This window comes from Paramisgurnus dabryanus, chromosome 1 (genome assembly GCF_030506205.2).
Source record: "Paramisgurnus dabryanus chromosome 1, PD_genome_1.1, whole genome shotgun sequence".
Lineage (NCBI taxonomy): Eukaryota > Metazoa > Chordata > Actinopteri > Cypriniformes > Cobitidae > Paramisgurnus > Paramisgurnus dabryanus.
The window spans coordinates 23,200,408-23,227,393 of record NC_133337.1 but is presented as its reverse complement, the minus strand read 5'-3'; the positions used below and the strand labels follow the sequence as shown (position 1 = coordinate 23,227,393).

The 26,986-nt window shown below is 37.8% G+C and overlaps 1 protein-coding gene and 1 long non-coding RNA gene across 2 annotated transcripts; one reads left to right on the top strand and one right to left on the bottom strand.

Moving 5' to 3' along the window:
- Positions 1 to 26,941, bottom strand: LOC135752519 (uncharacterized). The gene is made up of 6 exons (XM_073815679.1): positions 26,641 to 26,941; positions 20,126 to 20,470; positions 16,652 to 16,702; positions 16,390 to 16,522; positions 16,065 to 16,285; positions 1 to 723 (listed from the first exon to the last, which is right to left on the bottom strand). Exons 1-6 carry the CDS (start codon positions 26,939 to 26,941, stop codon positions 365 to 367), a joined length of 1,410 nt encoding a protein of 469 aa, XP_073671780.1. The 3' UTR covers positions 1 to 364.
- Positions 21,893 to 23,241, top strand: LOC135779366 (uncharacterized). The gene is made up of 4 exons (XR_010544778.2): positions 21,893 to 22,077; positions 22,277 to 22,356; positions 22,757 to 22,831; positions 23,205 to 23,241. It is a non-coding gene; the product is annotated as an uncharacterized lncRNA (long non-coding RNA).
- Positions 26,942 to 26,986: the final 45 nt, after the last annotated feature.

Below are 26,986 nucleotides of genomic sequence, written 5' to 3'. Positions count from 1 at the left end.
ATAAGTGATTGCAATTTTATTGTGTTATGCTCAACGAAGTGTAATGGAGTTTTAATGCTACTTTTTATGCCAAATAAACTGAAGAAACATTTATTTTTAATAAATACAATAAAAAAAAACACATATGAAACAAGATTAAAAAAACTAAAATAAGACATAGGCCTACTGTTTATTACTATAGAAAATCATTAATGAAAATATCCTTAGAATGATATGAGAGATTAGTTTGAGATGACACAATGCAAGTTGTATTTATTCTCATCAACTTTTCCATTGCCCCTTTGCTAAAGAATAAATCATAACATAACTGAAAATCAATAATTAACAAAGAACAAAAAGGAAGTTATAGACATAAGTGATTTGATTATTTTCTGATGCAGATGAAGTTGAGTCGTTGAGATTCAGGAAGGCTGATCCAGAGATGATCTCCTCCAGACTGAACTGCTCCAGATTTTACAGTGTCACAATTCGCATCTGATGTCCCGTTCCCTGGAGCCCAATTCTGATTGCAGACCATCTCTCCATTCACCCAGAACCAAAGACCAACAGCACAGGAGTGACGTAACCCCATCCACACAGCGTCAGTAGAGGACTGATGAATCACTTTAGTCACCATGAACTGAATCTTCTCTGAATCAACTGAAACCAGATCCACATGATTCTCTCTGCAGTATTTTAGAGCTTCAGACCAGCTCAGATTCATCTGCATCAATTTCAGATTATCTGAACACACAACAAACACAAACTACACATCAGATCAAAACAAACACTGAACTGAGATCATTTTAATAATAAAGAAACTTCTGTCATCAAACACACATTGACATCAAGAACTGTGGAGATGTAGGGAAAGGAGACACTAGGATGACGAGATTGGCAAGTGACCCAAACCAAATTTAAGATATGTTAGATACTTTCAATTAAGACCGCTTAAACAAGCATTTACTGCAAGTCTGGGAAACAGTTAAGATCTCACCATAGGAAGATTAAACGACTCCACAAACACCATTAACATATTCACTTATTACAAACCAGTTCCCATTGTGTAACTCACTTGACGTTGTGTTGATGATGTGACACTAGGGGTTCAACCTTGGGAGACCAATCACTGTGATACTATCTGAAAATGGCCAATAAATGATCAATGAACATTGGCCAATTAAATTTGCATACCTTGACTATTGCATGCCCAGACTTGCGAGTATAAAAGGGAGGCCAGTATGCTCATTTATTCAGATTTATACTTCAGAGCCTTCAGGTGGGTCTCGACTCGCATTCGCTCTGATTACTACCTTAAAGCTCCACTGTGTACTTTTTTGAGTTAATTCTTAGCAAAAACCCATGTTTTCTTTCAAAAGTATGTGCTCATTCATGTGTAATTATTTCCCACCCACTAATCAAAGTATTCTCGTAAGTGTAGAATCTGCTATTTAAAATACATACGGTCAAGTCGCTCGACTGGCTGAATCCATGTTGTGCCTCCATCTGTGAAATACATTCGCCGACGAGGGACATTCCTGAAATTCAAGCTCCGCCTTTCGCGCTTATAGACTACACTCACGCTGGCTGCTAGCTGAAGCCTCCCGAGGTTGCATGTGTAGGCGGTATACGTCATCAAGACATTAATTCAGAATATTAACAATTATAAAGATGACAATTATTCTTAGTTAATTGTACATTTATGTAATATGATTATGACTTGTGAATGTAATGCTCAGTTAATTTAAATAAACCAGGTTTGATGACGTATGCAGCCCACATATGCGACCTGAATATGGAGCTAGAAGAGTCTCAATAAAGATAAATGCACACACTACATTCACATATGCACACACAGGATTCATAAATACACACACAGGATACACAAATGCGCACAAAATTCACAAATGCACACACAAAATTTAAGAAGCACAGAAGATTCACAAATGTACACAAAATTCAGAAATGCACACAAAATTCATAAATACACAACCAATTCAGAAATGCAAACAACATTTACAAATGCACAGGACAAGATTCAGAAATTTATTTCTGATGCACACACAAATATATCTTGATTTACAAACTCCCCTGACTTGGCTCGACACACAAATGCCAACCAACTGACAGACAGAACTCCACCGCGCTAACGTTAGCTCGCGCCCGCACCACGTGCATATCACGCTGTGTAAACTTCTTCTTCTTCGGTTTTATTGGCGGTTGGCAAACCAGCTTAAAGGTCATGTGATTGGCTTATAAGTAAACAATCCCCCACGTAGGGTGCGTTCTTGTGATTGGCTAAAACAAGGGAGATATCTGATTGGTTGCAGATCATTCCCTGTTTAAAAAAAGGCATTTGTGTGTCGAGCCAAGTCAGGGGAGTCTCAAAATTCACACACAAATGCAGTAAAGTTCACAGACCAAAAACAGTTTGTAAATCAAGATATATTTGTGTGTGCATCAGAAATACATTTCTGAATCTTGTCCTGTGCATTTGTGAATCTTGAGTGCATTTGTAAATGTTGTTTGCATTTCTGAATTGGTTGTGTATTTATGAATTTTGCGTGCATTTCTGAATTTTGTGTGCATTTCTGAATCTTCTGTGCTTCTTAAATTTTGTGTGTGCATTTGTGAATTTTGTGTGCATTTGTGTATTCTGCGTGTGTATTTATGAATCCTGTGTGTGCATATGTGAATGTAGTGTGTGCATTTATCTTTATTGAGACTCTTCTAGCTCCATACCTGAATCCTTCGGCTGCAACAGCTGCACACCTTGATGATCCCGCGATCTTTGATTTGAGGCAGATTTAAAGCCTGTTGAAGACCTATTTTCGAGGACATTAAAACACGTCGCCAAGGAAGCGAAAAGGGGATTTAAAACGACGACAATGTGACAGGAAAAACAACAAGACCAAAGTCACTATTGGAGTTAGTTTTCCAAGATGGGGCTCAAGGGACACTGAAGTTGCACTTTCTATCTTCTCCACAGGTAATTCAGCATATTCGTTTACATCGATACAGTCTATGTTGTAAACTTGAAGTTTTATAGTTCCTTGGCTAACTATAGCATGGTTATGCATAACACTTGTTAGTGTAAACATGCATGTGGTTTAATGTGTTCGAACAGCCACACGCCGTCTTTCCGCCCATTTATGTAATCTGAGGTACTGAGATAAATGTTTTTCATCTTTTCTGACCTCTAGCACAAACACACGGTGACAGCCCTATTTTAGCCTTTCATTGATAAAAAAAACCCGGTGATCTGCGCGTCTTTCGTTTCATTTTACAAGCGTGTGAAAGTTGAGCGATCTTATTTCACCAATATCAGAGAAAGCTCTTACATATACACGGACATGTAACATGTTTACTTAAAACATAAGCATTGGACTCTGACATAATATTAGTTTGTGTCCATTTAAACCCGTCATTACTCCCGCTCATAATTAAATGACATGAGAGGGACTCGTCCACAGACCATCCCCTCAGTAATCTGGTGAGAAGCGGTCGAAAATGGACAAAAAGAGACGGATTTAAACACCAAGTGTAAACGTGATGTGTCTCTCTCGTCCACTTGTGATCTGATCAACGAAAACACATCTTAATACCAAGTGTAACAGCCCCTGGGATATTTTTCCTCGCGTTGATGAAAAAGGAGTGTCTAAGCTACGTTTATGGATGTATGTGATTTTAAGCGGACATATCATGACAATCAGACTTTTTTCATGTTAAACATAAATCTGTGTGCTTTGATGGATCACAGGCAAAGGACATTGCAAATTGTTCATTTTTTTCATTGCTTTTGCTTTGTAGCTACTGGAAGCCATGTTAACCTTGGCATGACCAGGCCACCGTACGAGTTAAAATGCGTTCCGAATTGGGGGGGGGGGCTAGAAAGTAATATTCAGTTGGTTGTCATATAGAATTTCACCACTAGATGGGAGTAGATCTTACACAGTGGAGCTTTAAGAGGATGCGACTGCTGTTTTGCAACATTTATGCAGGGGAAAAAAGATGAGCCACTTCTCTGACTACGTTTGGATGTGTGAGTATTAAAATGTTGGTGAGATGGGATGAGAATGCAATGCTGACATAGGCTACAGTACAATCACAGTTGCACAAATGTGTAGTGTTCTGACAGATCAGAACTCTTGATGTGTAAACTTTAGAGAGAGTTGGGCTACTGTGTCTTATACTGTAGTACATTAACATACATTTTGCAATGAAAAACAACGTATGTGGGGCGACTGTTTATGTGCGCAGTTTGGAATTCCCCCTCCGTCTGTGTGTGCACACAGGTTTAAGGGCACTCAGTAGTGCACATACAGAGAGACGCGTTTCAAAAAACAAGCGGACATAAAATCTTTGTGCTCTTGACAGGGCACTGTTAGGATTTTTGGCGTAGATGAAGATAAATAAACAGGAATTTATTATAACAAAAAGGTGAAAATCAAAACCCACGAGGTGGCAAAACAAAACAGGATATACATAGGGCTTAAAAAACACCTAATACTACACTTCACAGATAAACAAACAACAATAAACTTGAACTTGACTAAATAAACACACGACCAATAATCACAAGTAACAGCACAAAACAGACCCATACAAGACACCAAACACAGGGACTTTAAATAGGGAGAAATTAATAACACACCTGAAAAAAATCAAGAGTAAGGGATCGGGGAAAAAGTGACGAGACCCTGGAAATGCGTGGTCAGAATAAACCAATACTAAAACCATGCATCTCCCACATAAAACATTGTACTGTCAGAGCCATGCTGACTAGATCTAAATATAAACAAGGATCTGGCAGGATCCTGACAGGCACATATAAACAAAATGATCTTCAGAGTATTCTGAAGTCTTCAATGAGCCAAAGAGGGCGCACATCACTCCTCTCTTTGTGAAGTTACACTGGCTTCCTATAACAGCTCGCATCAAATTTAAGGCTCTGCTCCTGGCCTTTAAAACCACCACTGGGTCAGCACCCCTTTACCTTCACTTACTTATAGAGCCTTATGTACCCTCTCGATCACTGCGCTCTGCCACCGAGCGACGGCTTCTGGTACCATCTCAAAAAGGGAAGAAAACACTAACGCGTACCTTCTCAGGAACTGTTCCAGAACTGTGGAATGATCTGCTGGTCGTGACATGATCTGCTGACTCTGTAGCTGTCTTTAAGACTCGGCTAAAAACCCATCTTTTCCATCATTACCTCACTTCCTAAAAAAGGACTTACTATCTTTCTTTATTTCCCTTTCTCTTTATCTGTACATTTCTATTAAGAAAATGTCTATGTATACTGTATTGGACTTGATAAAACTTGATTTGGACTTGATTATGTATTGCTGTTCTTGTGTTGCTATAATTGCTTCTATTGTTTACCTCACCTGTAAGTCGCTTTGGACAAAAGCGTCTGCTAAATGACTAAATGTAAATTAATCAGAGGTTGAGACTCACCCTATTTAGAGCGGTCAAATAACATTTACATGTTACTCTAAACGGAAATCCATAATTAGCCTCCACGCATCTAATTGTACTTAAACTAATGCCAAGTGCTAATTGGATGTGCGCGATCTTGGTGAAGTGTGACTCTTCTGTCTCTGCACCGTGGGATGGTTGTCTCAGAGGTAGATGTGAACTCTTTGAGAGAGAAAGATTTCAGATGTTGATTCAACAGGACTTGTTTTTAAAAAAAATGGTTCCCACTGGATTCAGCTTTTTGGTTTCAGTCTTACATTTGCCTTACAATACCTTGTATTTATCTTTACAAAATGTTAAATTTTCACCAGTATATGCGCTGGCCCTTTTTTGTATATTTTGAAATATATTAGGGCTGCACGATAAATCGCACTCGATTGTCATGCGCATCTCGTCAGTAAAGTTGGTTCCTTGATTAGTAATGAAGCGATTCATCCGAGATTATAAATGTGATATTTCCCCGCTTGTTAGCTCTGTGTAGTAAATGCTGCTCCATTTGAAAGCAGTTGATGGATTATCACACCACTGTTATGCACTTCACTCAGTTCACCCACCTAAATCTTAATGTTAGCAAGACAAAAGAGCTGATAGTCAGTCACCTCAACAACCTCTTGTTATCCAAAATTAAACGATTGAAATAGTGGATCGTTTCAAATATCTGGGAGTAACATTGGATAACACACTCACCTTTGCTCAGCACATTATGGACATTCAGAAAAGAAGTAATCAAAGACTGTCGGTCATCCGCAAACTCAAAGGACTCAATGTTGCCCCTCGATTATTACTGTTACTTTACCAAAGCATTATGCAGTCAATTTTATTGTGTTGCTCACAAAGGTGTCCAATATTGCTGCAAAAGTTATAGGTCTTCCAACACCTAACCTTACAGAACTCAATAACACAGCTATTGGACGCATTGCCATTTCAATAGAACGGGATTCCACACATCTACTTAATGAGTATCTAGCCCCACTGCCCTCAGGGCGCAGGTACAGGGGCTCTGAGGTGCAGGAGGGCCCGCTTTGGAAGAAGCCTGATTCCCTCAGTCATTAAGGACCTTAACAATAGACATCACTGAGTGTCATCTTGAAGGTTTTTTGACATGTGTGTATTGTGATTTTTATGTTATGTGTGTCAAACAAGTGCAGTGTTGTGAAAAGAATTTCCCCATTGGGGACAATAAAGTATAAAGTATGGCGATTTATTACTAATCAAGGAACCGGCTTTACTGACGAGATGCGCATGACAATCGAGTGCAGTTAGCCGTTTCTTAATATTACCGTATTGTAATGGTTTTGTCTTGTGTTCTGTGTAGTTTATTGTTTAGGTCTTTTATGTTGAAGTCATGTTTCCAGTCTTTTATTTTGAAACTATGTCATGTTTCACTTCACCCTTCACCTCCTGTTTGTCAGTATTGTAATGGTCGTGACCGCTGTAATGCATTTACGGTAAATAGGGGTACTCCCATATGCATTTACGGTAATCCAATTATATAGGGGGATTACGGTAGTAAGCATGGAGTGTTTTTATGAATGGAGTTGTAATGGCGGTGTGCACGCGAGTAAACAACGCCGAGTAGACAACGCCGTTTGGTGGCTGTGTTCTTCCTTATTTAAGGTAGAGTGAATTTTAATATGTAAGGTAATGTTTTTTAAATGCATGACATGTGGTGTAATTGCGTATATTTGGATATGTCATGCAGGCAATGATGAAGGGTTGTACCTGTGCGATGAGACATTTGTTGTAGCTGCTGCCAGGTATGTGATGTGTAGCTATAGTGCATTGTTACGATGTTTTGTAAATGTTTTTGTGCTTTGATGTATTTAAATGTATTGTAGTGTATTCGGTATTTAAGTAATGCATGTATTTAAATGTATTGTAGTGTATTTGATATTTGGGTAATGCATGTATTTATGGATGATGTGTTTTTATTGTTAAATGTTGGGTGTAAGATTAATGGTGATTTCTGGCTGTGTTTTAGGAGCTGGCCTATGTCACTGTTTTGATGCTTTAGATATAATATATAAACCCAATGTGTTTCTAAATCCACTTGTGAGGTACTTAAAAGTGTTTGCCCATTGTAATATACCCACATGCACTTGCTACCAAAGAAGCCTATTTATGTGTTATTTTATTATGGTTGGATTGTGAATAAATAACTATGAAAAAGATGATTATGGGACTGAGGAGTTTGTTTGTTTATGCTATGTAGGCTTTACAGTTTTGGCGTCGACGAACAGGATTTTTTTTTTTCCTTTTTTTTCTGATTGGTAGCGAGTGATGTGGTAGGGTTGGTTAAGCATTCAAAACAGTGACGTGGGCTGAAGAACTGGAATTTCAGTAGAACGGCGGGGGACATAGAAGCTGTTATAGCGTGACTGACATTAATACAATGGAGCAAGAACTTGTAGCATTGCGGGACAGGCTGGCTAAGGAAAAAGCTGCAATGGATGAACTTCGACAACGGAACGAAGCATTGACTGCTCAGTTACAGCAAGCAGCAACATCAGATCCTTTGGAGACTTCACATTCCCCTTCAGATGCAGATATGCCTGATTCTGCTGCCTCCACTGCCTCCGCTGCTGCCTCAAGTAAAATTACAACATCTGTTGAAGTGATTTATATGCCCAAAGACAAAAAGATGTTACTGTTTTCTGGTGATCCAGGTACTGTTTCTTATTATGACTGGGTTGATGAAGTGCAAAATTTTATGACCTATAGACAATACAAGGAAAGAGAGCAGGCAGCATTTCTGTATGATCATTTGGAGGGGGGAGCAAAACAAGAGATACGATATAGTTCAGCAGAAATACGTAGGAGCCCTGCATTGATTCTAGAAGCTTTAAAGGAGGCTTATGGCCATCCTTATTCATTGACTGCATCTCAAAAGCGTTTTTTTGATCGAAAACAAAAGGCAGGTGAGGGGTTGCGGGAATTTTCTCATTCATTGCTCTCTTTGGCAGGGGATATAAATCGTTGTAATGGAGGAGTGGAATTATGTGGGGAACAGACAATAAGAAATCAGTTTGCAGAAAACGTAAGGGACTCTTCACTCCGTAGAGAATTAAAACGATTGATTAGACAAGATCCAAATATTAAGTTTTCTGTTTTGCGGAGAGAAGCTATGCTGTTTTGGGAAGAAGATAATGTACCTGATAGAGTTTCCTGTAGCTTAGCCCCAGAAAGTGCAATGGTTGAATGTGCTGGCATTGCAACTACAACAAGTACCCCTGTTAACCCTGATCCTCTTCTTCTTGAGCTTAGGGATGCCATGAGGAAACAGGAGGAGAAATTAGAGGGGCTTGTACAACAGGTATCCCGATTGCAAAATCTTGAGGGGAGACGGGGACGTAGGTTAAGACAGGAACCCAGGTATGATGCAAATGGAAGACCTATTTGCTTTAGATGTCAAGGAATAGGGCATATAGCCAGATTTTGTTCAGATACAAACATTATTAGTGATAATGGTCGCCAGGCCGCATCTTCTGAGGTACCTAGGGGGGCAGTGGCTCCAGTGAATGTGCAACAGGGAAACTAATTCCTTCTGTAGTTAAGAGCCAGACTACGGGAGGGGAATATTTGGGCTCAGTTGATCCTATCATTTCATGTGAAAAGGTATTTAATGCTCTTACAGGGCCTACCCCAGTTATGGATGTGTTTATGGGGGGAGTATGTGTTCCATCCATGATAGATACAGGCTCTATGGTGACCCTTATAACAGAGAGTTTTTTTAAGGAACATTTTGAGTGTAAAGGGAAGGATGTTCTACAAGAGTGTGGGTGGCTCACTTTAAAGGCAGCAAATGGCCTTTCTATACCATATTTGGGGTATCTAGAACTTGATGTTAAGATTATGGGGAAGATTTTGCCAAAATGTGGTGTTTTGGTGGTGAAAGATCCAACAGATCCTGTAACAAAATTGAAAAGGAAAAATGTGCCAGGATTAGTGGGCATGAACATAATAAAGGATTGCAGTGAAATTTTGTCAGGTCCTCTTAATTTAATGCCACCAGAACAATGTCCTCAAGTGTGTCAAGGTTTTGCAAAAGTGATGGCACCCTTACCTATACTAATACCCGCAGGTTCTATGTGTTTGGTCCCTGCTACAGGTTTTCAGAATACTTATAATTCAGATTACAATGCGTTGGTAGAAGGCCTAGAGGTGGATGAAGGGGCTTTACCTGGGGCACTTATGGTGTCCCCTGGGTTGGTAAAGGTCCAGGGTGGCCAACTAGCTGTTCCGATCATAAATGCTAGTGCGTTAGATATCAGCTTGGCCCCTCATACACGACTGGCCCGACTGCATGCAGCTGAGGTAGTAGCAGGGGGTTTAAAATCTGTTTCTTTTCAGAATATAGGCCCTGGGGAGGTTCAAGTCTCATTAGGTTCAGAGGAAGCCTTGGTTTTGAGTCAAGAGGCTGGGCCCATTTTTTCACATGATTTTCCCTTTGAATGTTCTTTGTTAGAAAGTCATCAGATAGCTCAGGTTAAAGCATTACTAAATGAGTATGCCGATGTGTTTGCTTTCAATGATGATGATCTAGGGTGCACGTCACTTATACAGCATGAGATCCCAGTTACTGATGATGTGCCGATTCGTCAGCGATATCGTCGTCTTCCCCCTAGCCAGTATGAAGAGGTAAAGGCTCATATTAGACAACTTTTAGAGCAGGGGGTTATTAGTGAGAGCTGTAGTCCTTATTCATCACCTTTGGTTATTGTTAAGAAAAAAGATGGCAATATGCGCATGTGTGTTGACTATAGGCAGCTGAACCTGAAAACGAGAAAAGATGCTTATCCACTTCCTAGGATAGAAGAGTCGCTGGATGCCCTTAGCGGGGCCCAGTGGTTTTCAACCTTGGACCTCGCTAGTGGTTATAATCAGGTGGAAGTGGCAGAGAAAGACAGACAAAAGACTGCTTTTTGTACTCCGTTTGGTTTATACCAATTTAACCGTATGCCATTTGGACTTTGTAATGCGCCGGGAACATTTCAGCGACTTATGGAGAGAATTTTAGGGGACCAACATTTTCAGTCTTTGCTCTTATATTTAGATGATGTGGTTGTGTTCTCATCATCTTTTGAACAACACCTAAGTCGTCTGGGGTTAGTACTTACACGTTTCCGTGAGTGTGGTTTAAAAGTAAAATGGAGTAAATGCTCGCTTTTCCAGCGCCAGGTGTCATACCTGGGACATGTAATATCTGCTGAGGGGGTTGCAACAGACCCTGAAAAGACTCGGGTAGTGGCCCAGTGGCCACGACCAAGTACAGTAGCAGAGCTTAGATCTTTTTTAGGTTTTGCTGGGTATTATAGGCGATTTGTTAAGCATTTTTCGCAGTTGGCAGCCCCCCTGCATGGCCTTGCAGCATTAATGACACCTAAGGCAGGTAAAGCAAGGACAATAAGAGTGCCCCTTTCTGAACGTTGGAGTTCCGAGTGTGAGACTGCTTTTCAGTCATTAAAAGAAAAATTAGTGACTGCTCCTGTGCTTGGATATGCAGATTTTACAAGGCCATTTTATTTGGAGATCGATGCTAGTCATCGTGGCTTGGGAGCAATTTTGTCCCAAGAGGGGAAAGGTGGAAGGAGACCAATTGCATACGCAAGTCGTGGGTTGAGACCATCTGAGCGAAATATGGAGAATTATAGTGCCATGAAATTAGAGCTTTTGGCACTGAAGTGGGCAATTACCGATAAGTTTCGTGACTATTTGATAGGTCACAAATTTATTGTAGTTACAGATAATAACCCGCTGAGTCATCTGCAGACTGCCAAATTTGGGGCTATTGAGCAAAGATGGGTCTCAGATTTGGCTAGATTTGATTTTGAAGTTCAGTACAGGCCAGGGCGCCAGAATACGGCTGCCGATGCATTGTCACGTCAGACCCCGGTAGTTTCTGCTATTGGGCAAAGTATTTCTAATCAAATTGAGGAAAAGGAGCATATAGTGATGGTTAATGAGCAGACAACAACATGGAGTTTCCCAGTGTTTTCACCAGAGGTTTGGGCAGCTCAACAGCAGGCTGATCCTATTATTGCAAGGTTTTGTGTGTATTGGAGTCAGCAAGTTAAACCAGACAGATTTGCAAGGGGGAAGGAAGATGGTAAGACCTTGGAACTTCTTCGGCAGTGGGAGAGATTGGTAGAGGAGAATGGAGTGTTGTATCGTCGATTTGTGGATACAAGACAGGGCCAAATTAAACAGGTGCTCTTACCGCAGAATTTGAGGGAGGAAGTTCTTCGAGGGCTACATGATGAACACGGACATCAGGGTGTGGAACGCACCTTTAAGTTGGTTAGAGCCAGATGCTATTGGCCAGGCATGTTTCAAGACATTGAGGCTTATTGTAGGCAGTGTGAGAGATGTATTGTGGCAAAAGCTCCTGTGCCAAAACTGGTAACTGAAACAGGTAATTTATTAGCTAGAAGACCATTTGAAGTGGTAGCTATGGATTTTACAGTTTTGGAACCTTCTAGTGATGGTAAGGAGAATGTTTTGATTTTCACTGATGTGTTTTCAAAATTTGTGGTTGCAGTACCTACCCGTGATCAGAAAGCCGTAACTGTAACAAAATCGTTGGTGCGGGAGTGGATCCATAAGTATGGAGTTCCCCAACGAATTCATTCAGATCAGGGGAGGTGTTTCGAGGCAGAGGTTGTTCGGAACTTATGTAAGATGTATGGGATTAAGCAGAGTCGAACTACTCCTTACCATCCGCAAGGCAATGGCCAGTGCGAGAGGTTCAACCGTACTCTGCATAATTTGTTGCGAACTCTTTCACCATTAAAGAAAAGGAGATGGGTAGAATATCTACCGGAAGTAGTTTTTGCTTACAATACAACTGAGCATGCGAGCACTGGCTATAGTCCATATTTTTTGGTTTTTGGGCAGCCGCCAAAGTTACCAGTGGATATTTTGTTTGGGGTAACCCAGACAGATTTTGGTGAGACAGTTGATGAGTGGGTTGTGGGGCATCAGGAGCGAATTAAGGAGGCTTATCAAAAAGCAAGGGAACAAATGGAGCATGCTGCTGAAGTAAGGAGAAGACTGGTTGGTCCACCTTCGTTGCAGAGTTCTTTACAGGTGGGTCAGTTGGTTTATCGTAGGAACCATAGTTTTGCAGGAAGACACAAGATTCAGGATGTGTGGATGCCTAGCCCTTTTAAGGTGATAGCTCGGCCAGATGATAGTAAAGCTGTGTATACAGTTGTTCCGGTGGATGGGTCTGGCCCACCTAAAAATGTGCATAGAACAGAATTAAGACCTTGTGGCCCAGCGGTAGTGGGGTCAAGTGACCAGGATATGGAAAGCTGCAGTGGTGCAGTCTCTGATAGTGATTCAGATGAAGCATGGGTTGTTAGGAGGGTTCCACCTGAACCACCATTGGGGGAGGGGAGTCAATTGAAACTTGGATTATGCAGTGAATCCAATTCGGACTCGGAGGATGTAGAAGAGCCTCAACATTTTGATGTGGTTCAAATACCTGAAATGCAGTTGCGGCGGTCTAGTAGGCAAACAGCAGGAAGGCATTCTAATCCATTTCATTTACCTAGGTCAGTAGTGTCTAATGATGGGGATGTTGGGAGCACGGGGTGATTAATGGCACTTAAATTATAAAGGGTTATTAAAGAGTGTTTTTTATGTGTGGTTAAAAAAAATGAATAAAAGGATCATCGGGACGATGATCGATTGGTGGGGGGGTGAATGTAATGGTCGTGACCGCTGTAATGCATTTACGGTAAATAGGGGTACTCCCATATGCATTTACGGTAATCCAATTATATAGGGGGATTACGGTAGTAAGCATGGAGTGTTTTTATGAATGGAGTTGTAATGGCGGTGTGCACGCGAGTAAACAACGCCGAGTAGACAACGCCGTTTGGTGGCTGTGTTCTTCCTTATTTAAGGTAGAGTGAATTTTAATATGTAAGGTAATGTTTTTTAAATGCATGACATGTGGTGTAATTGCGTATATTTGGATATGTCATGCAGGCAATGATGAAGGGTTGTACCTGTGCGATGAGACATTTGTTGTAGCTGCTGCCAGGTATGTGATGTGTAGCTATAGTGCATTGTTACGATGTTTTGTAAATGTTTTTGTGCTTTGATGTATTTAAATGTATTGTAGTGTATTCGGTATTTAAGTAATGCATGTATTTAAATGTATTGTAGTGTATTTGATATTTGGGTAATGCATGTATTTATGGATGATGTGTTTTTATTGTTAAATGTTGGGTGTAAGATTAATGGTGATTTCTGGCTGTGTTTTAGGAGCTGGCCTATGTCACTGTTTTGATGCTTTAGATATAATATATAAACCCAATGTGTTTCTAAATCCACTTGTGAGGTACTTAAAAGTGTTTGCCCATTGTAATATACCCACATGCACTTGCTACCAAAGAAGCCTATTTATGTGTTATTTTATTATGGTTGGATTGTGAATAAATAACTATGAAAAAGATGATTATGGGACTGAGGAGTTTGTTTGTTTATGCTATGTAGGCTTTACAGTATAAAGCCGGTTCAATCACATCATCACATTGCTAAGTATTATCAGCTGTAACCTGTCTTACTAAGCAGCTGTAACCTGTCTTACTAAGCGTTTTCTTGTATTTTCTATTGTTTCATGTTGCCTTGTTTCATGTTATGACCAATTTCTTGTTTTGGATTACGTCTTTGGATTACCCTTTTGAATATGTTTGCCTGCCCTTTTGGGATTGTATAATAAACCTCTTTGCATTTGGATTCATCTCGCTCTCTCTCTCTAGTTTTGTGTAAGCAGCCCCTACTGTACATTACACGTATCTTGGTAGTTTTAAGATTAGTTCAAGTGAGAATATATATATATATGTATAATATTCAAATCTGCAGTCAATTAGTTAAGATAGCAGCTATTTGAACATTTGCTTAGAAAGATTCGGACATGAGACCCAGACGCACCAGCTGACCACTGCCTGATCTGGGCTACATCCCTGGCTTTGATGTATCTGTGTTTGATGGTCAAAAATAGGATTTTATTTGTTTTGGGTTGATCAAACCAGCAGAAGTTGGTGTCATGAATCTATTACTTAATTATTTTATTCATATTTCGTATCTTTTGTGTTGTTATTGTTTTGGCACAAGGTAAAAGTTAATAAAACTATATTTATATACTGTTGATTTTCCATTTCATCTTAACACGATATGAGCACTCGCTTTATTACTGGACTTTGTTATTGTCAGTACATAAAACTGAATAGTGTGTTTTATATTGCAACCAGTTTTTATAAGTCAGAGAGATGTTTCTGCTGTGATATCTCACAACATGTTTTAATAGTCACGTCACGCAAAAATAAATTATTAAGTGTCCCAATGTAAGAGCCAGTGCTTACCTGCAGTTCCAAACTGTGTTTTTGCCTCCTTTTAATGGGTGGAGAGACACATAAACAGACACACCGGGTAAAGAGAAAATTATTGTTTTCATTGCTTTATTCGCCAAGTGTATTTTAATCGTCCACACAATGTGACATTATTGCGGTAAGACCACGAAAGTTTACATCCAAGAGCTCTGATCATTGAACATTGCACAAAGTTAATTAAACAGAAACTGTGATGCGTTGAACACCCTGTTGTGATGATGCAAGGGTTGCCACTGCGGTAGCTGAGCCATTCTTTGTGTTCTTTTTTAAATGTTTCTAGAGCCTTATGAAATCATTATAAATACATGTTTAATACTGTAAAATACCCTTGATATTACAGTCACTGACCTTGCTGTCCAGAATGAAAAATAACATTTTAACTTAGACCCATTGTGTGAGCTGTCTCTTTAGTACTGTGTGGTTTATTTACATAATGTCTCCGTTTTTCAAAAAATAAAAACATGTACGTGTAAACAGGGTCTTGGTCAGATCTTGTTCATGTTACCTGTGTTTATCATCATCATCTTCATCATCATTAAAGTCTCCAGTGTTTTATATCCCATGTTTTATTATCATATTTTATATTACCTAAAGTTGTCTAGGTTGTTTATTCTAAATAAAAGCTTTATATTTAATGTGTTTAAATGCCATTTATGAGAACCTATTGAAGTAAAAACAATCCTTAAGTCATTATTTTGTCTGTTAGATGTCTATTTGATGATGACTAGTCTAGTCTTGTGCTATTTGACGTCTATTAGATTTTCACTGGCAGCCAAAATTTAGCCTAGATGTCAGGGCTGGGCTTAGACGACTGTTAAACATCTTTTAAAAACAAAATAGCTTAAAGGGAAAACAACACACAGTGATAAATGTACAGGTATGTGTTGTGTTGTAATGCATGTAAGTCACTTTGGATCAAAGCATCTGCCAAATGGATAAATGTAACATCTAATACCTCATAAAGATTTATAATACATCTAATACCTCATGCTGCATTGCAGATCAGTTGCTGTATGACATGAAAAATATCATAGTAGTGACTCAAGAGTACTGCTTTTCATTCACATTAGCAACAGATTTATGTCAAACACTGATTGATCTGTGCAGCACCATCTGAACTTAAACATGTCTATGATTTCTACAGAAATGATTTAAAAGTATTAATTCAATCTATGATGTAAGATAAATTTGGTGTATACTTACTGGGTGATGATGATAATGATGGTGATGATGATGGTGGTGATGATGATGATGGTAGTGATGGTGATGATGGTGGTGGTGATGATGATGGTGATGATGATGATGATGATGGTGGTATGATACATTTATAAGACACATTCAGGTATTTGTAAGTTCCTCCACAGGGGTCAACAATGAAAACTGGTTTCCCCACATCAATAGAACAGTTCAGCTTTCCATCACATCTGTGAGAAAAACAAACAATGAATACAAAGATGAACATCAGATGAATATAAAATAATGATGATTTGAATATCTCTATAAGTGTAATGATGTGAACTCTTCTTACTGATTGGTCAGCACACTTAGGGTTGAGTTCAGACTGCAGTGAACATTTGAGAGCTCAGCTGTTATTCCATTGGAGCAGGTTGTGTTGTCTGTACGCCCATAATTGGCTGAAATCACTTTAATGTTTCCCTCATCTGTTGATAAAATAACATTAACTAGAGATTTATTATTCATATTAATTTAAATTACATCAGTGGATATTTATTTTATCATTATGTTGAAAGGTCTTAAACCACTGAAACATGAAAATTAAATGAACTCACCACAGCTGAGAAGTGCAGTGTAATGTTCACAGGTAACTAGTGTCTTCAGATCTAGAGTCAGAGATGAGTAATGAGTTAGTTAGGTGTAGTGATGTTTACTGTTAACCTTTATTAACGGAACACCTGCGGTTACATCTAAAGTCATGAGTTAGTTAGGTGTAGTAAGCTTTGGAGTTAGATTACACATCTGAAGACACATCTGATATTCACTGCTCCTGTCCAGTTCTTCACTTTAAATTAATCTCCATCACCAGTTAACTACTAGAGTTCATTTGTAAATGAATACAGGACAGATTAATATGATGATGTTTAAAGACACTGTTTGATCAAATCACACTACATGCACTGACTGAATGTTATGAATGTTACTGAATGTTGATGTGTTTTTCGTACAGGTGTGATCACACTTATGGCCGGCATGTCCAGTATAGATAACCCGGTGTGTTTGTTTTGGATAGCTCAGATATAATTAAATAAATCTAGTTTGTTAAAGAAATTACATTTAGGTGTTTAGCAGATGCTTTTATCCAATGCGACTTAGAAATGAGAAAAACAATGAAATCAATCACATCAACACAAGTGCAGCAGTGCATAACTCATCTTAATCTGAATCTTGTCTCGGTTAACCTATTGCAGTACATGAAGCAGGAGTATTTTATTAACAATTCTTGTAGTTATCGTGTAATGTTAACTACATGACAAACACCTAACCACCTCACAAACTATGTGACCACATCATCCTCCATAAATTGTTTTAGATGTTGAGCACTGCTGAGTAATATAATAAACTTTAAAACTTTATATATTAAATTAAATCAAAACAACAAGACTTGACTGAGTCAAGCAAAGTCAACAAATACTTTATACCATCTACTAGTTACATTACTAATACAGATAAAGCAGAAAACAATAAAATACTGTATACATGTATTTACTAATATATTCAGAGTATTATACTGTAAAATTACTGAAAGACTCTTTTATCATAACTGGAAATCACAGTACAATTATTTAAATAAAGAAATGTTTTACAGCGTGTGATGAACTGAGATCATTTTAACTTCTTACACTCTGAGGCTATTTTGGGGATTTTCGCCTGGATTTGGCCTACCCAATTTCAAAAGCTTCCCATACCCACATGCAGAGGTGCACATACAAAAGTTTGGTATCATTTTACAGGAAACCCTTTGAAATTACATAAAACACTGTTGAAAGTGCTCAACATGGTTGTATGTGTTGTCAGTCCTCCAATAAACACAAAATAAATAGGCGCTTTTTGATGTTTTTTTCTAAAGTCTGTATTTAAAAGTGTATAACTCTGGCCCTGAGTGGTAACGAAACCTACAGACAGTTTGGTTTGATTCCAGCAATTGCCAGCTTATAGAGGAAAAATGAATTTTTTCTCTATCATAATCTATGCAAAAGTTATTTTACTCCAACTGATGGGAGGAATAATACCCTTTTTGTATTTAATTTCCGCCTAAAAACATTTGAAGTGCTCCCATAACCACATACAGTGGAATAAATGCAATATCTTTATATCATTTTAAAGAAAACCCTTTGAAGTTACATAAAAAGCTGCTGTTTGTGACAAATATTGTTATTTATGTTGTTTTTCATATGATAAAACACCAAATTGTCTTTTTTTATGTTGTAAACACTGTCTTTGATAGTGTATAACTCTGGTTCTGGGTGCTCTAGCAGACTGCAGACAGTTCTGGTTGTTAGCAGCAGCAGACAGTAAACACCCAAAAAAAGAATGAACTCTTTATCACAGGGGTTCTCAAAGTATACATTCAAATGTCCAAATCTGAATTCTCATCATTTTCATAGGTCCGGAAAAAATGGTTATTACAGAAATTGTCAAGCATAGTAATAACTTTATGTAAATCATTTGTTTATATAACAAATCAACACAAATAGTTTGGGAAAAACAACAAAAATGTTTTTACTTTAAATGCAAAATACACTTGTTAGTGTATTTTGCATTTAAAGTAAAAACATTTTTTAAGCATAAACACAAGAAATATGCCAAAAGTAACCAGGTGCAAGATACAGAGCAACCTAATGAGAGAAATGGCACTGTTTGTTTTCCATCAGATGCATAAACCATGGCAAAAAAAGTGTGGTTGGTAGGCAGAGACACTGACCAAAATTAGGGGGTGCACCTATAAATTGGCTGATGATGCTTGCTATGCTTCTCAATGAATTACGGTGAAATACCGCTACATCCAAAAGCCAGGGGGCGCTCTCGGGCAGAAACTTAATATGCGCTGCAGACGAAGAACTAGACACACGCAGCTCCAGGAAATGTCCTAAGGATATATTTATATTGCTGTTCTTCAAACCTTTTCAGGTATTTTCATGATAATAAAGAATATGTATGAAGATTATGTTTGACGAGTGTTGCTTTTTCAAATGCATGTTTTAAACGAATCAAACCAACAGTGATTTCAGATTGATAAGGACTTACTGATCAAAAGCCGTAGTACATGAAGTAGGTGTGCATAATATCTGGGTGTGATGGCTACAGCGTGACACAGGAAATTTTTTAATAACTCGTTTTATTTTCGGACCAGGAATACTCTTAAATCTAAAAAGAAAAGAAAACTAAACGAATGGTTTACAAGTTTAATATGCATTTGTAAAGTAACAAATGCACACATTTAATCAATCATATATAGAAATTAATGCACTTGTACTATGAAGTGGACGCGGGTCCGGATCAAGTTCCCGTCGGGTCCGGATCCGGACCGGAGTCCGGACTTTGAGAACCCCTGCTTTATCATGTCGCATTCAAAATATATTCTCATTTTACTAAAGGGTGTGAAAATAAATTTTTCATATAAATATTAATTTTTTGTTTTGCACATATAATAAATAGCGAGGGATTATTCATACACACAACCAAAGAAAATGCTGTGAATGGACTCATTGTTTAGAGTAGGACCTAAAAGAAAAGATGATGTATCATTTGTGGCTATCTGTGCTATCTGAGGCAGCTCACACTCAATTTTCCCATATGTTTACAAAAGACCATTTTTTTACCTCATTATTCATTCGACGATTGTTGAATATTTGATAATAATAGAACAAAAATAACGATGTAGCCTTATTCCTGAGAGTGAGAGCTTTCATTTGATATAAGGCTTGCCCATGTTTGTCATACTTGAAAAATATGAAATACGTGAATATTAAATCATATAAAAAAATTGTGGGGGGGTGATAGTGTAAATTAAGTGTAAATAACTTTCTTACAGTAAAAGATGTGTCAAAGTGATGCATATCTGCAGAAAGTAGAGACTCTAAGCTTTCAAACAGTATCTCATATGTGGTACTGGGTCCATGACAGACCATTACAAATTACAGGAATATTTTATATTAAGTCAAAATAAGATAATTCTGGACCCGGTACAGGGTCCCAGATTTAAAGAAACTTCTGTCATCAAACACACATTGACTTTTATTACTCACCTTCATGACACACAAAGGTTAGGGTGTAACTGCAAGACACATCAGTCCATTGAGCCTGAGCTGTCACAATGACCTCTGTACAATATTGAGAACCACCTAAATTATTAGGTTGAAAAAGCCACCAGTTTCTGAATCCAGATTCACTCTCATCTGACCACTCCCATGAGTCACTGAACAGACCAATCCAGACTTCAGATATGTTTGTGTCCTTCATGATCTTCTGAATCTGTTGATTCTCAGTCTGATTCCTCACACTGGTCAGATCAGTATGATGCTGTCTGCAGAAGATCTGAGCGTCTCTCCATGATACTGAAGAACCATCAATGATGAATCCTTTACTGCTCTCTGTTTAAGAAAATAAAGATTGTTTCATGATTTACTTTGACTCTTAATACACTTACAGTATAGGGGCCCTATTTTAACGATCTGAAACGCAAGTGCGAAGCGCAACGCGCAAGTGAGTTTGTGGGCGTGTCTTGGGCGCTGTTGCTATTTTCCCGGCGTGAGAAATAACTCTTGCGTTATTTCGTTAAATTGCATTTAAACGTATTTTTTAAAAGTATACTAGAAGTACACTTGTAATAAATATATACTTAAGTACATTTTTAAGAAATATGCTAAACTTAAGAATTTTTTTAATGCATTTGTATTAAGTGTACTAGAAGTACATTGGTAATAAATATATGCTTTATTACATTTTTAAGAAATATGCTAAACTTAAGAATATTTTTAATGTATTTATATTAAGTGTACTAAAAGTATGCTGGTAATAAATATATGCATAATTACACTTTTAAGAAATATGCTTATCACAAATGTACTTCTAGTGAAGTTTTAGTATATTTGGATAAAACTTTTTTCAAAACATGATTGTCACGACATGGAAGGAGAGACAGGACGCAAGCGCAAAGTTCAAAAATAAATAACATTTAATAATAAAACACGAGGGATAAGATGGTGAACACAGGAACATCCAAGACAGGGAACAGACGGGGTAGCAATGACAATGATCCAGCAGTGAGCAAACAGAAGACAGAGGTATATATACACACAGACTAAATGACAAACAGGTGTGATGAGGCAGGTAATTAATCAATGAATGTCCAGGTGATAACAATCGGAACAGAGACAAGACATGACACCGATAAACCGTGACAATGATTCATTAATTGTAATAAGCTAACATCGGTTTCCTCAAGCATTTCAACATTATATCATTCCGATTGCATTCAAAGATTTGCTTAAAATCTTACGTTTGCTAGTGTTTATTTTCAAACAACACACGTGACACACGTGACTAAACCTGATTGGTTGTTGTCATAGTAGCACGTCACGGTGCTATTTGAAACTTGTTCAGTTCAGTTCAGTTGTTCACGAGGTGCATGCGGTTGCTTGCATTAAAGGCTCTCTAAGCGAATCTGCGAGACGTTAGTTATTGTTGACGTTTGAAACTGTTTTCAAATAGACGGAGTGTAGCTAACTCCTCCCCCTCCCTTCCGTGCTTTCATGAACGCGCCCAACCCCCACCCCCAAATCCTTCTTGTCGTTTATTGGCTGGAATACTTTGTTTTTTTTTGTGATGCTAGGTTTGGCCACTTGTTGATATTAACGTTTGTGAAGCCTGGGCTGTCTACAGAGATCGCGTTTTTTTACAGTTTGATCAGCGGACAGGCTAGCAAGCAGATAGTGAGGAGATGTTTCCGGTATGTAACAAAAAAGTGTTTTATGGTCTAAAACGCTTCAATTCGCTTAGAGCACCTTTAAACGTATAAACTGTTAAATTAGATGGCGACTCTGCATTAAACGTATTTATTTAATTAATCGGCGATCATATTTCACCAGAGGACTAAGATAAAACAACTCGATTTAAAATATGAGCAGTTTTAGTGGATCTGACGTTGAGGGAAAAAGTATTTCGCTTTTTGTTTGGAGATGAACGAGACAACACGAGGGTAAGTGATGACAGATTTTCACATTTCTTTATTTAGTTAACTATTAAATAAGTAAAACATTACATTTAACCCAGCTTCTTTATGTAACGTTATGTCTGTGTTGCGTGTGGTAATTGGAACATCTTTATTTTCTGACTAACGTTAGGCATTTCTTAAGCATTTCAGAAATCATTAAAACATTTCATTTTTTTTAGCAAAGCGACATAAATATGACCAACCAGATCCCAAGTAGACAGGAACAAATGAAGATATAGCGCATAGAAAGACTTATTCTTGGTGGTAAGTTTGTTGTTGCTAATTGATTTCACATTTAAGTTTTTCTAATGTTTCTCTTGCAACGCTAACGTTAGTTTAAAATGAATGTTTGAGCTGTCTTACCTGAAAATACCATGATATGACCATATGGTTATTATAACTCCAGTAATGTTCAATGGCTAATGTTTATATCAGTTCAATCTTGACAACCTTATTGTCTTTTTGTTTATTTTTAAATGTATTTCTAATTACATATGGACACAAAAATGACATTGTAAGAAGGGATACTTTTATTAGAGATTGTAAAACTGCCGAGGCTGGGTTTGATTATATTATATTGTCTAAATATATTGTACTCGGGGTAAATAATTCTTAAAACGAAAACAAATCATTAATCATCATTTACCTGCCTGTTGTTTTTCAGATCAACTGCTATTGACATTTTTGAATCGGGGCAAATGTGGAGTGAAGAAAAACGTTTGCAACACATCCATTCCAGGTGTCTAATTTCTGTCCTTTTGAATTATTCTTGTAAAAACCGTTTTTTTTATTGTAAAGCTGTAAGGGACTTGGCCTAGTCATCCTTGCATATACCATTTGGCAGGGCACCAGACTAACTTTTTTTACTAGGAGCACAGTGGCCCCCAACTGAAAATTTTAGGGGTGCAACCAGAAAATTTAGGGGCAAACACGGTAAAACAACATGCTAACCAAATATTCACATGTCTACTAATTTAGACTGTATTACTATAATTATAGATTCAGAAAGTACAATGTGCTGTTTCAAATTCAGTGTCATATCACAAAAAAAAGGTCAAATTTGCTGGTCGCACATGTGCCTGTTCTAATCCTATCTTCATTCCCACTTGTAGAGTGCTGTGACAGATAAAACTGACACGCTTGATGAGGACACAGTCAAAGCTTTAAAAGGTAAACTGAGAAGTTAACAAAACTCCATACATCATATCTATGCCAATTTATTTTAAACATGGATTTCCAAATGTTCATTCATTATTGGTTAATTGGTATATTCTGTTTCCTTTTCACAGACCGTGTGATTAGGGGTGGGCGATACTGTATGACCAAAATCTTCTATCACGATAGGATTAATTTTATATCATGATAACGATATGTATCACGGTAGAGTTTTTTATGTTTTAATAAGGTTTAAATCTTTAATACCATAGAAATGTTCATAATTCTCACAAAAAACATATACAAGCATAGAAAGAAGATAAAAACAAACAAAACTCAAGCTCTCTGAAGATACACAGTCAATAAGAATGATAATAAATAATTATGCATGTATGTATAGGCCTATATATATTTTTATTTAAGGTAGAAAAGTGATTTAATCAGGAGCAGTGAGAGATTTTTTTCTCAATGCTGTTTGATTAACACGAGTGACAGACAGGAGCAAAATTAGGTAACTTCCCCTTTAAGACCAAAGTCCGGATCCAATACACTGTTACACATGCGCTTTCTCTTTTAGCTGTTTACTTTCTCTTAAGACCTTACTGGTCGTGTTTATGATGATGCTTGCAAAGACGGGAATTTTGACGCATATGTGTATTTAAGGCCAATAAAGCGGGAAAAATGCTCACGAGCTTAATAAGCATAGGTCGCGTGACTTGCGCGCTCCTCACAGACAGAAAGAGCAGCGGTTGCGCGACTTGTCCGCTCCTGACACACAGAAAGAACGCACGCATACAGATCTGTTGTCTGTGTTTCAATGGCTTAAAATAACTTGTTTTAAAACTGCAGTGCTTAAATACGTGTACAAACGTTACGTTTTCGCGACCACACGCACAGGAGCGTGACGTGGGCACGTAACCTCGATAGAAACGATAGTCCAAAATCTCTACCGGTTGACAAATTTCTACCGGTTAATTTTGTCTACCGGTTTATCGCCCACCCCTACGTGTGATGAAGCAGTCTTCAATTACTACGGTGTCTGAATTGCAAGAAGAAGTCACCCTCCACTTAAACATGTGACATCTAAACTGTTTTGTGTTTTAGTTCAGCTTTTTATAGGTTTATCTTAAGTTGGTTAAAGGCGGAGTGCACTATTTTTGAAAGCCAATGTTAACATTTGAAATTACCTAAACAAACATGCCTCTATCCCAATAGAATCTGGACCTTCTTTTGATAGAGCCACCACCACACACATACGCAACCCCGGCAAGGATGTCGGTTAGTAGACACGCCCCTTACTGCTGGTTGGCTACAAGTGTGTTTTGGTAGTCGGCCCAATTTCCTTTTCCAAAGCGTTTTTCAAACATTGTGCACTCCGTCTTTAAATTGCACATTTTTTTTTTCATTAACTTTTTATGCAGAGAATTACATTAAACATTATTTAATGTTAATGTTGTACAATTTGATAGAAGTAGCTCTGTAATTGCATTTCTCTGATATTTGTTTTATATGTTTCTCTTTGGTCAAGAGATTATGTATGTCTCTGTGCTTGATTAATTTACTTTAGGTATTTTTGTAATGTACACAGCACAATATGAAGTATATTAAATTGTTCTGTATTCAAAATCTGTGTATGTGTCTTAATATTTAATGATTTTAATATAACATTTTAAATATTAAAAACAGCTTTATAATAAAATAGTAGTGTAATGCTAATACATTTCTATTAATGTAATGCTAGTATATTTCTAATATGCTGAAGTACTATTAAAGTGATCTTAAAGGGACACTTCACCCATTTGCATAAAGCTTTGTATAGATAGAACCCCAGTCATGTTTTTGAATGGTCATGCATAATTTTCTCAGTTGTCGCTGAGACGGGAGAAATACAGATTTCATCATTTTGCATCATTGAAAGAAGGAAGTGCAATGCCTTTGTTGAGGGAGTGAGACTACAAACACCCCTTTTCTCGGTCAAATAGGCACCAAATTCTAAATGTATTTTACATTTCGACTACAAATATGACGCACTTTCAATAAAGATTAATGTTTCTACGGGTGAAATGCTCCTTTAAAGCACAGTTAAATTAAGCTTTAAATGTATTCTAACTGTATTTTTAAGTGTATACGAAGTGCATTTCAAATGAATTTTAAAGAAGTACACTTAAATTGCACTAAATATATTTGAAGTTGTTCCAATTTAACACAATTTCAATATATTAAATATAATGCAAATAGATTAAAATTGACTTTAAATATATCTTGAAATGCATTTAATATATTTGAAGTGGTTTCAATATAATAAATTTAATATGCATTTAGTATAGTAGCTTTTAAATATATTAAGTATGTCCCAAAAAATACTATTTAAATATATTTCTTTTTCACCTGGGCGGTTCACAGCCGAGGAGACCGACGTTCTTGTACGGGGGAATCCCAAGCTTGCCAGCATAAATCGGGCACGCCGTGTAACGGGAGGTGGATCTGCCTCTACACAGACGCCAGCAGAGGACATCGCTGCGTCCACCCTCACCGCTGAAAGGGTTTGGGGGCTTTGAAATCGGACCCAAGAAACGCAAGCAAGGTCCAACCCCAAAGTACTCTTACAAATCAAGTTCATATACATTAAGGTTTCTTGTGAAAACATTTTAATTATTATTTACATAAGATAAACGTAATATAGCCACACAACAAACTTAATATTATAAACTTATGAAAATATTTTAATCGTTATTTGCATGAGAATTTTTTAAGGCAGCCACACAATAAATAAAAACTATCACCACAATGCTCACCACAATGATTTCCCTTATCTCGTGTATTAATATTTTTTAGTGTAACAATTTATGATTTGCAAAAATAACTGTTGCATCTGTGTAGATTAGATAAGCAAAGTGTATGCGCATTGTGCACGCTATACATCATGGTCAAGCATGCGCCCTTAAAATAGCATAATGAACCACGCGCAACCCGCCACTGACTTTAACCTTTTTTTTTCTGGTCAGTGGCGCAATTGTTTTTTGAAACTGGAAAATAGCATCAGGGATGGTTTGCGCCGGAACACGCCTCTATTTTTGCGCTGAACCGCTCAGGGAGCGCAAGTTCATTCCCTAGTTTGCCGACGTGCGTTTGTGGAGGGAAAAACCCGCTGTGCGCCGGGGCAAAATACGAATGATACATGCGTCACTGACAAAGTCAATTGTGCTGGGTGCAAGATAGGGCCCTAGATGTCAATCTACAGAAACTCTTTACTTATTAAACTCTTCAGTTACTGCGGTGGGTTTGCTTCACACACACAGAAGATTAACATTTACACATGCGGTGAAGTTAAGAGAATACTGATGATGTAAAATGAAATGAAGGTTTGATGTTATTTTATGAAGCTTCACTCACCATTGTAGCAGATGAATCTCTTGTTCATATTACAGTGCTGATGATGCCATGATCCATCTCTCATATAAACACAATCATCTGGACCATTTGAGTCTCCATTAGACCAGTTTGTATATTTCACAGGATCACCCAGAGACCACTTCCATTTATAAACATCTGATCTCTTCAGTCCAATCCAGACAAATGAAATCTTACTGTTATCCACACTCTTCATCAGTTGAAAGATGTCGTTCATGTTGTTGACTGTGGCCAGATCTGTGTATTTCTCTCTGCAGTATTTCTGAGCCTTAGTCCAGGTCATCTCTAAGTTTATATGATGATAGCGGCGCTGAATGCATTCAGATAA

Bases quoted from the DNA above. Each gene is read 5' to 3' on its own strand.
- LOC135752519 (XM_073815679.1), bottom strand. From the start codon at position 26,941: ATGACCTGGACTAAGGCTCAGAAATACTGCAGAGAGAAATACACAGAT. The intron at 16,703-20,125 runs GTGAGTAATAAA...CTCTGACTCTAG, and splicing joins AACCTTTGTGTGTCATGAAG to ATCTGAAGACACTAGTTACC. The intron at 16,286-16,389 runs GTAAGAAGAGTT...TTTTTCTCACAG, and splicing joins CTAAGTGTGCTGACCAATCA to ATGTGATGGAAAGCTGAACT.